At 49.5% G+C, this 15,773-nt stretch overlaps 1 protein-coding gene and 1 non-coding gene across 8 annotated transcripts in view; both read right to left on the bottom strand.

The window, feature by feature from the left end:
* Positions 1–15,773, bottom strand: part of HNRNPUL1 (heterogeneous nuclear ribonucleoprotein U like 1) — a 37,199-nt gene that overhangs the window by 3,795 nt on the left and 17,631 nt on the right. For all 7 annotated transcript variants that reach the window (XM_045442225.1, XM_045442226.1, XM_045442224.1 and 4 more), the window contains exons 8-12: positions 12,102–12,368; positions 10,738–10,860; positions 10,511–10,639; positions 2,006–2,174; positions 1,118–1,402 (exon numbers count right to left, since the gene is read on the bottom strand). In XM_045442225.1, the coding sequence (XP_045298181.1) occupies positions 1,118–1,402; positions 2,006–2,174; positions 10,511–10,639; positions 10,738–10,860; positions 12,102–12,368 (973 nt within the window). The remainder of the gene's footprint in view (positions 1–1,117; positions 1,403–2,005; positions 2,175–10,510; positions 10,640–10,737; positions 10,861–12,101; positions 12,369–15,773) is intronic.
* LOC123579516 lies at positions 2,882–2,984 on the bottom strand. The gene has a single exon (XR_006702818.1). It is a non-coding gene; the product is annotated as a U6 spliceosomal RNA (small nuclear RNA).

Raw genomic sequence — 15,773 nt, forward strand, 5'->3', positions numbered from 1 at the left:
AAATCAGAGAAGGTCAGGAAGAGGGATGCTAAATACTGAGGACAGTCCTCTTCAGGCTGGGTCAAATGGGCCATCTCTCCTGAGCCCTTGACCAGCTGCTGCTGGGCCCAGAACCCTTGCCCTGTCAACTTCCACAGGTCTCTGGACCTCAGCCTAGACATTGCTATCTTGGGAGGCCTTTCCTGAGCCTGGCTCCCTCACAGGCTGGATCTGGTGTCACCCAAGCTCACAGTAACCCTGGGCTCTGCCATTCAGTCCAGAGTCCTTCTGTACTGTCAGCACAGGGTGATGTGTCTGTCCAGGTCATGGCTGTGCCCCCAGAACCATCTAGCACAACACTGAAACAGTTGGGTATGCTAGTTAAATCATGATCATACACTTTACCTCAGAGACAGCAGAACTTAAGATAGAAAACTTGGGCACTGGACCACCTGCTCCCAGCTCTGGATTTAGCTGGGAGAAACTTGGGCAAATTAACCTAAGCCCATTTTTCTATTTGTTTGAATACTAAACCCCGAAAACAGTCCTAACGTTTGCCTTGTGCCTGAGCTGGAAGGCAGGACCGGCAGTAAACTCGGCCTGGCCCCTCTTCTTAAGGAGCTCACGGTCAGATGGAAGGTTGGACTTGTAAAAATGACAGAGGGTGGGGGCGCCTGGGTGGCGCAGTCGGTTAAGCGTCCGACTTCAGCCAGGTCACGATCTCACGGTCCGTGAGTTCGAGCCCCGCGTCAGGCTATGGGCTGATGGCTCAGAGCCTGGAGCCTGTTTCCGATTCTGTGTCTCCCTCTCTCTCTGCCCCTCCCCCGTTCATGCTTTGTCTCTCTCTGTCCCAAAAATAAATAAAACGTTGAAAAAAAAAAAAAAATTAAAAAAAAAAAAAAAAAAAAAAAAATGACAGAGGGTGACCTACAAATGGGCATGGGCTTCAGAAGCAATCCCCAGGAGAAGCAGGACAGTGGGAATTTCCCTGAGGCCCCAGAGTTTGATCACCTTGGTTCTCCACCAGAATTCAGCCCACAGCTGGTGCTAGGGAAAATTCATCTGCTGACTGAATAAGCAATCACCAACCCTGACCCGGGAGCCAAGAGCGGAGAGAGCTCTGCTTGAGATGTCTCACCTCCTCGGTAGTTGCCTCCTCCACCACTGCCTCCTCCTCGGTTCTGGAAGCCTCCTCGGTTGCCCCCTGGTGGGCCTCTGTTGTCATAGCGCTGGAAACCACCACCGCCCCCACGGCCCCGAAATCCACCACCACCTCGGTTGTCAAAGCGCTTTTCAGGGGGTGGCCCGGCCTTGCGACCTTCTTCGTTGTATTGCCTCACCAGTTTGTCTGCTTCTTCCCGCTGCAGCTCAATGAACAGCACCTCATCCAGGAAGTCCCCAACGTCTGGTAACGTGAAGTTGGCTAGGAGGAAGGCAGGGCCCCGGAGGGAACAGGGAGAGGGAGGTCAGTACCTCCCAAGGGCTAGTCCCCTACACCCCCAGGACACTGGCCGGCCAGAAGGGAGATGGCAGAGGCATGAATAGTGAGTGACAGAAGTGAGAAAGGGTCCTAACCTCTCTGACAATGATCAGGAGTTAATAAAGACTCTCCTGTCCCTTTTCTGAAGAGGTGGCTACAAGCCCCACCAAATATAAACACTCCCTCCAGCCTCCCCAGGGAGTGAGCCAGAGACGTGGAATCACCATCCTTGTTTCTACACAGGAGCAGAATGAAGCTTGCTCAGTCACCCCACCAGTGGGTGCCAGAGGCAGGAGATGTGCAGGTCTCAGCGTTTCCCGCCACATGTCCTCTCCCTCATCCTGCCCCAGCCCCATCTAGTCTAAACCATGCTGTGAGAGATGCCAGCAGCTCTTCCATTCACAGGTGCACTAGACCGGGAAGGGCAAAACGGAGCAAGGAAAGAATGGACAAGATCAAAAGAGGAATAAGCAAGGAGCTGGGGAGGAAAGGATGATGGAAGGCGCTTTTCTCCTAAGGACCCTGCTGTGCTGGCTTATCTCCTACCTTTCATTTCTAGGACCGCGTGATCTGGGACATCCTTCCCCTCCTCATCAGTTCGCTTTATAGTCCGGTCTTTTAGGTCCTCATCAGTGGGACAAATTACAATAGCTTTGCGCTGGAAGCCTTCAAATGGTCTCATTTTTCGTCTCTGGGCTGACCCATAAACATTTGTCTAGGGGTAGGAAACAGAAGAGGCAAGAGATGGTACGTTACGAGTTGGGTTTTTTCCTATCAGGTATTCTGTGGGCCAGGAATTGAGAAAAGGACACTAGCTCTAAGCAAACAAAACAAAACAAAAAAAAAACTCAGGAAACTGTGCTCTTTTTTTGTTAAGATTCTTGAGCCCATTCTGAGAAATTGGCTTTGGGAAAGTGGCTGCTGACAGTCACAGGACAAGGGGTACCTACACTTGGGCTTTTAACTCCTATTTGTTCTTGGTATGCCATTTTACGCCCTACCCCTCCCCACCCCCAATTCTAAAAGTAACACCTGCTCACGATAAAACTGTCAGAGTACAAGGATAAAGTTTAGAGTAAGAATAATCCCTTCATCCGCTTACTGCCAGTCCTACTTCCCAGAGATGGCCTGTACTGAATTTATGTATTTCCAGGAAGATCTGTGTGATTTTTTTTCTTTCTTAAAGCACCGACTTTGAGACCTGGTGGAAAAATCTTATAGGTACACAACGAAAACTGTTCATGTTTAAAATGCAGGGTGCATGGGTGGCTCGGTCGGTTAAGTGTCGCACTCTTGATTTTGGGTTAGGTCATGACCTCACAGTTCATGGGATGGAGCCTGCCTGGGATTCTCTCTCCCTCTCTCTTTACCCCTTCCCTGAGCTTGCTCTCTCCCCTCTTCTCTCTCTCTCATAAAAAATAATAAAATATGCAACGCTTCACAAACGTGTCATCCTTGAGCAGGGGCCATGCTCACCTTCTCTGTGTCGTTCCAATTTTAGTGTGTGTGCTGTCAAAGTGAGCACCGATCTGTGTGATTTGTAACACAAGTGGAATCATGCCACATACTCTCCTGAAGGCTTTTTTCACTTAATGTTTCTTTAACCTTTTTTCTGTGTCAGTGTTCACTTTTAATGGCTCCATAATATTTACACAGTGGTTGCCATAATCAACCACCCCCTTTTGACTGCCGTGTGGACTGTTTTCATTCCCTCAGTCCCTCTCTAAAACATCAGTCTCATCCACAGGCTTTTACCCAGAGCCTGACGAGGCAGCAGCCCATGCTTTTCACAAGTGGTTTTGCTGCTAACATTTTGTTCTCTTCGTCTGGGCGGTGTGCAGTGTGCACTGGGCACAAAGTGGGTCTCTAGAAAACACTTGATTGAGAGCAGCAGTGACCATTAGCTTCCATTTATTGAAAACCAACTACGTGCCAGGCCCTTTGGGACTGGGGTCCAGACCTGGGAGATTCAGCCTGCACACCCAAACCTTCTGGATGCTACTCCAAAAAAAAAAAAAAAAAAAAAAAAAAAAAGCAGGCCCACCCCCACTAAGGAACCCCCAAACCCCATTCTCTAGAAGTGGGGCCCAGGCACCTATACGGGTATCCACCCTATCCAAACTCAGACACTCAACAGCTCTGGAGTAACGAGGAATAATTGCATTTAAACAACTTCTAATGGCTTTGACAGGGACTCAAGGGAGAAGCCACAGAGGTGAAGAGTCTGTAAGGGGCATGCACCAGTGGACACAAAAATATGGCATTTTGAAGACACAGCCTGGCAAAGTGGAAAAACCCTAGTGCGGCCAGTAACTAGCTCTGGCCAGCCCTTATACAGTTGCCTCATCTGTAAAACAGAGATGAGAAGCTGCCCTCCTAGAGCTGGTGAAGACTGAGCGGAAAAGGACCACAAAGCAACCATCCAAACACGAGGAACTCCTAGAGTGGGGTTATGAGGCAGCCTCCAGAGTGGGAGCATCTTGACAGAGGCAAGCAGTGTGTGGCGTGGACCTGGTCAGGTCACACCTGCATGGCCCTGGGTGAAAAACTCTGGCTTACTTGTCTGTAAAATCAACGTACTGCGTACTTCATGAGTCTGAGTCTCAAGCCCTGAAAGGGGAAAAGAGTATGAATGTCATACAGTCGTTATTAAGACAATAGGAGTTCATGTGAGTAAAAGCCCTTGATTAGCCCAGGGCCTGGCTCACAGCCAACACTTAACAAATGGGAAGCACGGCTGTTATGGCTATTATTGTGGAGGGGGTGTGTGCCATGGATATTCTCGCTGTTAAAATGTGAATGCAAAGCAACCCAGGCCAGGGGAGGATCAAGATACAGTGACATCCCATCAGATGGGCAGGGACAGTGAGATGGGACAGGGAGAACACAGGCTTTGGGGAAGAAGCTTGGGGTTGAAATCCCAGCTGTGCCTTCTACTATTTGTGAGGCTGTAGACAAGTCACCTAATTAGCCTGCCTCTCAAATTTCTTCATCTGAAAGACAGGGATCGTGTCACCCTCCTCTTGGCTCTGTTGAGGAGTTGCAGATGTGAAAACGTCTGGCATGTGGCAGGGAGGGGGCAGGAAAAGTTCCAAGTCAACACACACAGGGTGGGTCTGAAAATATAGCCAACAGGACTGACACTGTCCTTGGAGAGGCTTCCTAATGGAAAGGACCAAGGAAAGTTAAATTAAAAAAAAAAAAAAGAAAAAGAAAAAGTCACAAGAGATCCTCTCCCAAGACACAAGGAACAGGAAGCTGGGCTGTGGGTCAGCCAGAGCCCAGGGACCCCAGAGCACATATGCTGAAAGATCTGGGCTGTGGGTGTAGCTGTTCTCACCAACCAGACCCCCAGCCCTAACACACACTAGGCAGGGATGTTCCTCCCTGTTCCCCAGGGAAAATGTTCCACCCTTCAAGGAGGGGCAGGAGGACACCCAGGCTGGGACCTGGGACCAGCCCAAGGAGAGGCCTTGGGCCACAAATGGTTAAGAGGCACATCAGGTTAGAGGAAAGGTCCCTCTCTCCACTGCTCTTCCTGGACTCATTCCTAAAGGCAAAGCAGAAAGTGGCATCTGATCATAGCAAGATAGAATTTGGCCTCCTCTAGCTAAATAATGAGGTTTTTCTCCTGGCACAAAGGTCAGAGTGAATAGATGCCAGTGTGACTGTGGCCCTAGATCATTCTACGGACAACCCATTCCATGTTCTTGCTCTTAAGAAGCGATCTTATTTTGACTGCCTCGAACCCCAAGGACATGGATAAACACCACCTGGAGGTTTCCCAAGGGGCAGATGGGGGGCAGAGGCTCGTCCCTGCAGCTTCTGGGGATAGGAGGGGTGGGGGCGGAGCAGAACCGACTCATAAATAGCTGGCCCCTGTCGGGGGAAGTGGCTAGACTTGGGAGGGATGGCTCCTCAGACACTCTGGAACGGAGGTGCTGAGAACACACTTGGCGAGTGTTTTCAAGACTGCCTGTCCCTCCCCCTTAGTCCTGGGCTTGGGGAAGGGAAGTGCCTGAACCAGGCCAGTAGAAATGCAAATGCCTGGCTTCCAGGAGGAAAGGGAGTTAGCTGCTGGTGGCTGTTGCTACAGCAAACACAGTGAGGTCAGGGCCCCTGAGCCGGCCCAGCACTGCTACGGTTACTAGGGGCTGCTGGTGGCTGTTGCTAGGAGACCAGCACAACAGCTAGGTCAGCTTTTCCAGCTGTGTGGGATCCCTCTGTCCAGCTCCTGCTTCTCCCAGTCCCACCCTGCTTGAAGATGCTGACTCTACGAAGGTCTGTGGATATGTTTCTTGCCTTCCTGTCCCCAGCTATCCCCAATACCCAGCCATGTGGGCCAAAGGACAGGAACTGGGTTCCTCAAAGAAGCTATGTGGATAGCTCTAGTGTATGACAGCCTGAGGGAATGAGGGAGAAACACAGTGGGCTCCCAGCCTGAGTTCTGTGAGAGTCCCACTGTCCCCTGTCGAGAGCTCGGCAGGGTCAGGCTGGCAGTGACAGAAACATGGCTGGACTCGTGGAGCAAATTTAAAGCTGGTGACAAGAGTTCACTTTGGGCTCAGGGAGGTGAATCCAGTGGAAGGAACCACACATGTAGGAAGAGAATTGGCTGGAGTGTCAACAATGACACAGGCTGAGGCTCTGGGGATGGGAAGGTGAAGAGAAACCCCTCCCTCTCCAACACCTGCCAACAACAGGCGGTTAACTTTGGGCCTCTAATCTCAGCCCTAGGTTTCTGTTTCAGGAGAAGGCATGGCGCTTGTCAACAGGGACACAAAGTGGGACTAGAACCACATGTTCTGACGACTGAGGCAGGGCTGGCAATGTGGTCACCTCCAGTGCGGTTTCTGATTACTGCCTGGCCTGGCTCTGAGCTGTTAGAGCCCTGAGGGAACTCCTAGCCTGCAGTCCTCAACTCTGGGGTGGTTTAGGGCCCTCACACACGGCCCTGCAGAGGCCTTCTCAAAAGCCTCCAGGAGAGTTCCTGTGCTGGGTCAGGGGCAGGCCAGGCAGCATCTCATTCCAGACGCTTTCCACCGGTTAAGAGAGGGCCCCAGAGACCACGTGAAGCAATGTGGCTTCCAACTTCTTTCTCCCTTGCTCTTCAGCCTTTTACCAGTCAAGCAAAGCTAGCCATGTCCCTCTCCCCACCACCCTCAGGGCAAAGTCTCAACTCCTTTTACCATCATCCATGTCCTGGCTAGGCACCCCACCTCCAGAAAGCTTTCCTAATTTTCCACCAAGGCTCCCACCATTCTTGGCTGTGACTTTCTGGGAAGTCAGCAGTGACCTGTTCTACCAGTAAACTGACCAAAGAACTTCAAATAGGTTCTTTTCCCTGATGAGGCCTACCTAAGCTTCCCCTTTGGTCCATCTACTTTTTTTCCCTCCCCAGATGTCCCACATGATCTCAAGAGGACTCAAGTAATCATGGAATGTAGGTCCAGGCCCCAACACACCTGAGAGCTTGTGCTCAATGAGATACATCCTGGGGTAGGGGCTGGGATCCTGGCCGAAGGCAGAATCCTGGCTCACACAATTTCTTTCTCCTTCCCTCTCAAGGACTAGCATTTCTGAGGCCAACCTAAGTAACAGGAGAGCCACATGGAGGGAGGTCTGAACACTAAGGAAAAATCAGAGAGAAAAGGGAAAAAGAGCCTTGAGCTGAGATCCTGGGATTGTAGGGACATGGCCTGCATTACTGTCTCTGCTTTGGGAGGTCTATCTAGCTCAGGAGACAGCTGTTCATCAACTTATCCTCATTGTCAAAGCTGGTGGAGTGGGAAGTGCCAGCATCTGGCCAGGGGTCTGCTGTGAATCTTGTATCATACCCCCAGGATTTTCTGGAACCCACTTTTGGGGCTTAAGCCAAAAAGACAGATCAAACCACTGACTTTAGACCTCTTCCCAGGCCTGAGTAACCTATAGCTTCAGACCCCAAGTCAATCCTACGATCTGTGGTTAATCCAAGAACACTCTTCTCCCTCCTTCAGAGTTTAGGTTATTTTGTCTCCCTGCTGGCCTAGATCACTTGGCCTGACCTGCAGGTCCCCCCTACCAGGAAGCCAGAAGCCCTGAAGAGCACAGGTGCACCGAGTACTGCCCTGGATCCTGTCCCTGAACAAGCCAGCACAAGCTGAGAAGGCTAAGCTGTTCTATGCCTGGCTGAGGTGCTAGGGCTTGACTTCCAGAGAGAGCCCATTTTGAAATGTTGAACACGGACGTTAAGACCATCTACCGCTATGACTATAATCCTTCTCCACCGGGCTACATATTTGAAATAGGTTTCACAGTTAATTTAACCAGCAAACTGAGAAAAAGATAGGCAGGGAATACTTGCTGGGGTGTCCAAACAAGGAATCCTCAAGGTGTTAAAACACCACTGCTCTCATACCTTTTAGGACCCAGTCCCACTGGGGCCTAGTCAGACTACAATTTCAAAATGCCCTGACAAAAAGAATGGGGCAAAATGAGGCTTGTTTAAAAAACAAACTCTGGGGCACCTGGGTGGCTCAGTCGGTTGAGCAGCCAACTTCGGCTCAGGTCATGATCTCGCGGTCAGTGAGTTCGAGCCCCGCGTCGGGCTCTGTGCTGACAGCTCAGAGCCTGGAGCCTGTTTCAGATTCTGTGTCTCCCTCTCTCTGACCCTCCCCTGTTCATGCTCTGTCTCTGTCTCAAAAATAAATAAACATTAAAAAAAAAAATTAAACAAACAAACAAAAAAACTCTTAGGGTGCCTGGGTGGCTGTCTGTTGAGCGTCTGACTCTTGATTTCGGTTCGGGTCACAATCTCACGGTCTGTGGGATCAAGTCCCTTGTTGGACTCTGCGCCAACAGCACGGATTGGGATTTTCTCTCTCCCACTTTCTCTGCTCCTCCCCTGCTCACGCTCTCTCTCTCTCTCTCAAAATAAATGAATAAACGTGAAAAAAAAGAAAGAAAAAAAGAAAGAAAGAAAAAGAAGTCTTTTAAAGGGGGAGAAAGCTGGCTATATGCATCAGTAATGGGGCTGAGCTGGGGGAATAACGCTGGGTGGCTCCTGGACTATCCTGTGCTCAACTGTTTTGCTTTTTTGTTTTTTTCGTTAACCCAATTAGTACTTTACAAATGTGAGTCTTCAGGGCTCAATCCTATGGTCTCGGTGTTTGTCACTGGATGAAAGTACACCTTTTCAGCTCCACCTTCCAGAATAGCAACACTCAGAGCGAATCTCACATCTCCACTATCACAGAGTAGTGCCAGAGGTGTGGCACGGCTTTGACCAACTTTTAGTTTTTGTAGCATGGCTGTTTCATCAGCAAGCCAAATTTCCACTCTTGACACCTAACTGCTTGGCAAGATCCTTTAAATAAATTTGTCTATCATAAAGATCACTGATCTTAAAGACTGATCATAAAGATCAGTCAATAGCTTTTTTCTTTTTGTCTTTAAGAACTAATTTCTTACCGTGAGCTCTCTCTTTTTCTATGTTGGCTAGGAGGCCTCATTTCTTCCACTGTAAACATCAGCTTACTGGTTTATTATGAAAAGGATATAACTCGGGAGCAGCCCGATGGAAGAGATGCAGAGGGCAAGATACAGGGAAGGGGCACGGAGCCACTCTCCCCAAATTTCCATGTGTCCCCTGACCTGGGAGCTCCCGCTCAATTGTTTTGTAGAAGATGTCACTCCTATGCAAAGCCAACCTGGTTCCCTGGAGATTCCAACCACCTTTCTGACAAGCCAGCGCCACCACCAGCTCCACCGTCATCAGGACACTTTGAACTCACGGTAACCAAAGTACCCAGGGCTACATGAATGGTAAGGCTGCCAGGCTGGGGGTACTACTTGGGTTACGTATTTGCACTCAGAGATTTTAAAGAAAGGGCAAATGCAAGGTGGAAGGGAACAGAGGCTTGTTCGTAGATCCCCACGTATAGGATTTGCTACTTGAAAAAGTCTTCAGGGGGGCGCCTGGGTGGCTCAGTAGGTTGAGCGTCCGACTTCAGCTCAGGTCACGATCTCACAGCTCGTGGGTTCAAGCCCTGCATCGGGCTCTGTGCTGACCACTTGGAGCCTGGAGCCTGCTTCGGATTCTGTGTCTTCCTCTCTCTCTGCCCCTAACCCACTCACATTCTGTCTCTGTCTCTCAAAAATAAATAAACATTAAAAAAAAATTAAAAAACAACCACAACAACACTTATTTAAAAAAAAAGAAAAGAAAAAGCCTTCAGGGCAGTGTCAAGAATGATGTCTCATAGGTGGTAAACGTGAGGAACTCATTACTCTGAGACAGGGACCCTTAACAATGTTTGGGTCACTCATACTTTTGAGAATGCTAATAGCCATGGAGGATCTTCCTAACTCAAAACTGTCCAGTTGTTGTTTTAAAATACATATCTGAGCCTGCATACAAAATTATGATTTAATTTCAAAGGTTCCTAGACCTTCTGACGCTAAGAACCTTCCTCTTAATTGAAATGGCAGGTAGGAAATATGTGATTAAAAAAAAAAAGAAAATACATGACTTAAATATGTATCCCATAGTCATAAAAACATGCTAAGAGAAGCCAGGACATACCTATTCTGTAGGGTAATTAACAACAATCTCCAGCGATCACATGCCAGACCATGTGTCAGATGGGTACCATTATATGATCTCTATTTTATAGACCACAACACTGAGATTTGGAGGATGAGGTCAGCCACCCACAGGCAGGCAGCTAGGAAGAGGCAGAGCTCGGATTCAAGCCCATGTTTGTCCATTTCAGAAATCTACTTCCCTTCCATTTTGCTAAATAGCTGCAGAAGCTGTACTGGTGAGCTGCTGAGAGCCTGAGCTACATCTGGACCATGGCCCCAGGCCCCACCCACAGACCGGGCTCAGAGAACTATGCTGAGTCTGGCACTGTGTCATCATGTATGGCTGACTCCCTGACCAGCACTACAGTCCAAGAGCATTATGCAGGAAAAAAAGAAAAAAAAAAAAAAGGACCAGAGGAGAATTCCCAGGTACCCAACAGGACCCTTCCTTTTTCTGGGGCCTGACGCTCAACTAGTGAGTACCTGATCTAGAATATAGTTGCGTTTCTTGCGGGCGGCGATCTGAATGAGGCGGTTGAGGCACTGGGTGGCCTGCTGGATCAGGACGTCCCAGCGGCCGGCATAGTTCCGCTGCCGGCGTAGGCCCATTACCTGTGGACAGAGGGTGGTGAAGGGGTGGGTGGTCCTGGCTGCAGGGCAGCACTTGGGGGGTGGGAGATGAATATGGAGAGACCGGGAACCATCCTTACCCGCATTTTATCCATGATGGCATTGGTACCCAGGATGTTGTACTTCTTGGAGGGGTTGGAGGCTGCATGTTTGATGGCCCACGTGGTCTTACCGGCAGCGGGCAGGCCCACCATCATCAGAATCTACAAGAATGGGACAAAGCGGGGCACTGAAGCAGTAGCAGTGGGTGGCATGGCAGCCTGGCACCACCCTCACTCACTGGTGACCTCGAGGGTGAGTCTAAACCTCATGGCTGCCTCTGGAAAATAGAAGCAATGAGAGCGTCTACCTCACAGCGTTGCTGCTGGGATTCAAAGACATGAGGTGTGTCAGGCTCTTAACAGAGGGCCTGGCATGGGGTGAGCACAAAATCAAGTGCTGTTATCATGATTATTTACATTTTTGTTAGACAGGATGAAGTGGCCTCTGACAGGGAAAAGCCCAGGGAGGGCGATGCACTGGGCATGGTACACGTAGTGGGCACAAGAAGTGGGTACAACCTTCCTGGAGTCTGAGACGGGAACAGACTAACACGCACAACGACAAGCATGGTACTTATTTAGTAGTACATTCAGAATTTGGCAAACACTAGATACAACCTAAACGCCCAACAAGAGGGGGAATGATGAGTTTTTAAGACCATTATAAGTGAGTTTAAAAAGAGGGGATCGTGTAGTAGGATAAAGCTCACAAAATAATGTTGAATGAAAGGGAGCATACCAAAATGCTTATGCTTTAAGTTCTCAATTATAAGTGTATGTGTATAAACCAGGCACCTAGCATAGCAAAAAGGACAGCATAAACTTGAAAACTTTAACAGTAAACTTATTTGCAAACGGTGGAATTATGGGGAACTAACCTTTATGTTTAGTTTTTTAGAATAAACATCAAATCACTTATGTATCTAGTAAAACGTTATCTTGAGAGCAAAGCTCACCAGTACAGCTTTTGCAGCCTCATCACCCCCAAGATCAGTTGTCATTTTTGTTCTTAGCCTTGGCAGCGTTAGGGGATGGAACCGCACAACCTCCTTCAAGAATGCACTCACCAGAAGTGCCTTCACATCCCGGTCTGCTGGGAGGAAAGCCTCCTTTTCAAGATCCTGACCTCACTGATGGAGCAGTGTGGATGGAGCCATGACAACTTTTCTGGGGAACCTTTCCAAGATTTCGGTCTCTCACCCCAGCCCCTCCCTCTTCCAGGCCACACCCACCCCCTCACCACTGTCTCCCAGCCCTGGGAAGCCTGGAGGAAGAGGCCCCAGGTGTCTCCCTCAGTGAGGCTGTGCCGCTTTCACCACCCCACTGCAGGGTCTCCCTTCTGCCTTGGCAGCAATGTGACTCTGGAGAAGCGGCCTCCAATTCAGTCTTCCGGGCCCACTCACCTCACACTCTGCCTTGCTCTTTGGTCCCACAGTGCCCCGGATCCGCTCGCTCAGGGGAAGGTGCTGGATAAAGGTGAAGCCTGGGAGGACGGAACAGTAGGGCTCTGCCCTCTGCCCGAAGTTGAACTCCACCGCACAATTCTTCACCAGGACGTGAGGGTAGAGGGCCTGACCTCCCAAGGCTTCCTTCTGGATTCGGAAGGCAATGCCCATCCACTTCCCATTCTTGGTGAAGGAAAGTTCCACATCATTTCCACATTCAAAGTCCTAGGAGACAAAGCCAAAGGAAGATAACTGCCAATGTTCAGCTTAAGGCATTGGGAGCCAAAGCTGAGCGGGAGCAGATGTAGGGAGAGGAAACTCAGCTTCCTTCCCACATCTAAGTGCATCCCTCCCCCAACACAGATACACGAGGCGTCACCAAGAAACAGCTGCGAAGGTGTGGCCAAAGCCTTCCTTGCCCCAAACCCCAAGGCTGTGACATGTGTCATCATAGGAAGCTCCGTCTTGTGCCTAGCCTCAGACAAAGATGAAGGAAAAGGGGAGTCTGTCCTCAAGCCCAGCAAGGGCAGTCTGTGGAGAGAACAGATGGAAAGAAAGCCCCACAGCAGGGCCTTCCGAGTCAAGCCCAGCTCTACAAACGTGTGCATTTGTTTGTTCGCCACACACCACACATCCTCCAGTTCCTGCTCTTCCCGGTGCGGGTGCCCGTGGTGCTCTGGGCCTGACAAAGCTCAGGGCCTAGCAGGGAATCAGACAGTTTGGTGAGGGCACCTATTCAAGAGCAGGATTCTCTGAGGAGAGGACATGTAAGCCAAGTCCCGGACAAGAAGTGGAAACGAGCCAAGTCTGCGGTGGGAGGAGTGAGTCCTAAAGAGAGGTGGTGTTTGTATATGAATCGGGTGGTGAGGGCACAAAGGGTCAGCCCGGCTGTAGCAGGACAGATGAGGGAGAAGTAACTTCAGGTACAGCTGGAGGGCCAGGAGAAGACCGTATTTGTTCATTCAACAACTATTTACAGAGTTCCTGCCAAGTGGCTGGAGTGCAGTGGTTAAGGCCGTTTAGGAAGGCAGACTGCTTCAGCTCTGCTATTCACTCACTGTGTGACCTTGAGGTTTCATCTGCAGTTTCCTTATCAAACAAGGGAGCCATCCTAAGATTCTATGTTGCAAAGGGCTGTTCTGAGGACTAAGGGGGTTGCTGGGAGCGATCAGTCCAAGACGCCAGGCACTTCGCTGGGCTGCAGTGGTGGGGAGGAGACACAGTCCCTGCCCTTAGCATAGCGAGGGGCTCTCTGTCACCTCAGGAATTTGGACTTCATGTTGATGGCAGAGCAGAACCCCTGACTTGTTTCCAACAAGGGAGTGGCATGGTCAAAGCTGTTTCAGAAAGATCACTTTGGGTGCACGGTAAAGGTTTACATTTAAGGGAGACTCAAAACTTGGGATCATGGGGCACCTGGGTGGCTCAGTCGGTTGAGCGTCTGACTTTGGCTCAGGTCATGATCTCACAGCTTGTGAGTTCAGGCCCCGCATCGGGCTCTGTGCTAACAGCTTAGACCCAGGAGCCTGCTTTGAATTCTGTGTCTCCCTCTCTCTCTGCCCCTAACCCACTCGCATTCTGTCTCTGTCTCTCTCAAAAGTTAAAAAAACGAAGACAAACAAAAAAAACGTTGGGATCAGATGGCAGACTAAACCAAAGTAAGTACAAGGTCGGATTCCTGATATAAAAGCACAAGACATGGTATTCTTTCCCTCTTGAATGGGGAGACCGCCTTGGGACTCGTCCTTTGAGAAGCAGCAAGAACTCCTTTCCCTAAGTGGCTTCCTCAACACCATTCTCAGTGACCACAGGACACAGCTCTATACAATCCTTATCTGCTCATTTTTAAGTGCCCACAGAGGTCAAGACCACGCAGGGCAGACACACAAACATCTGCCAAACTGAATCCTGCAGCAGGATCCCTGCTGTGTCTTCCCACCGGAGCCAGAGTGGCCCAGGTCATCTTTACTCTAACATGGAGATGAACATCCTGGGGGTCAGCCTTCCTTTCGGCCACCAGCTTCACTAGGGGAACTCACCATATTGTACAGAAACCAGCACCCGCAAATGATGAATCCACCACCAATGGGGCCATCTGTCCAAGAGGCAAGTGTGGTCATGTCACTCCTGCTAGAACACCCTGGTGCCCGTCCAGGGTCTCAAACCTCAAGGTCATCACACCTGGTGTTATTCAGAGCCCACCAGTTCTGCAGCCTCATCTCTCACATCTCGTGTCGTCCCCAGGGCTCCAAGTACAACGTTCCTTACGGTTCTACCGTTCTCTCTGCCTGGCAGCCATTCTGTCCTGTTTTGTGAAGGCTGAGAACTTGAGATCTAATGCTAATGTGCTCCCCCGGGTTCCCTCAGGTCACTGCATTTTCATATCTGCTCCAACCCCTCACCCTTTAAAAAAGTTATGGCACCATTTGAAAAAAGAAAAACTGCACACAGAATCTTTAATATCGAAGTTGAGGGGTACCTGGTTGAATGATTCAGTTGTAGTCAAGAGTCAAGGCCTATAGTTCCAAACTGCCACATGCTCACAGAACCTCACACTTGGATGGGACAGAGTCTGGCAGATGCTGCCACACACCGATGACATGTTAAAATTCTACAACCTCTTTGGAGTGCAGTCTCGGTGGCAGCCATCAAAATTTAAAAATACACCCCTGACCCAGAAATTACACTTTCAGGAATAAACACTGCAGGTAGATTCCTACCAGAATGCAAAGATTTATGTGCAAATCACCCACCCCAGCACTGCCAGCTGTGCTCCAAGGGGAAGTGGGAGAGACTACAGAACGGAGAAGATCCATGTATAGAAACACAAAAAGATCCCCAAGATACTCTGGTACACGGGAAAAGGACAGGCTGTCACCGCACCGTGGACTCTCCTGGCGAATAGCTTTCTGGTCCATCAACAGGACACTGGCTAAATAAGCGCAGGGTAAATTGATGCCTGCATCAGAAGACTAGGCCGCCACCAAATAAAACGGGAGAAACTAACCAAATGTCTGCTGGTTGAGAATGGTAGATCCACACAATGAAAAAACACCCTGCTGAAACCCCTTTCGCCACATGTGAAAAAACAAAGTCTTCTAGGTAGTGATACGAAAAAAGTTCTAAGATAAATAAGCAAAAACCAATGCAGGATGACATGTATGATATACCACCTTTTGTGTGAAAGAAGAAATATGACAATCATCTTTCTTGTATTAGGCACCAGCGGGTTCCTGTACAGGGAGGGTAAACGTGAACGAACAACGGGCAGAGAGCGCAGGTCTGAAGACAACTTTACACACAAATCTTTTGATATATATCTCTTAATATCTTTGGGAACCACAGGAATTCATTAACTATTCAAAAATGTTTTCAGAGGCACCCGGGTGGCTCGGTTGGTTAAGCATCTGACTCTTGGTTTTGGCTCAGGTCATGATCTCACAGTTCATGGGTTGGAGCCCCATATCAGGCTCTGTGCTGCTGGTGTGGGGCCAGCTTGGGATTCTCTCTCTCCCTGTCTGCCCCTCCCCCACTCACTCTCACTCTCTCTCCCTCTCTCAAAATAAATAATAAAAAACTTTTTAAAAAGTTTTTAATTGAGCCAGATCTATATTCTCTGTGTGGAGAGGA

This window comes from Leopardus geoffroyi, chromosome E2 (assembly GCF_018350155.1).
Source record: "Leopardus geoffroyi isolate Oge1 chromosome E2, O.geoffroyi_Oge1_pat1.0, whole genome shotgun sequence".
Classification (NCBI taxonomy): domain Eukaryota; kingdom Metazoa; phylum Chordata; class Mammalia; order Carnivora; family Felidae; genus Leopardus; species Leopardus geoffroyi.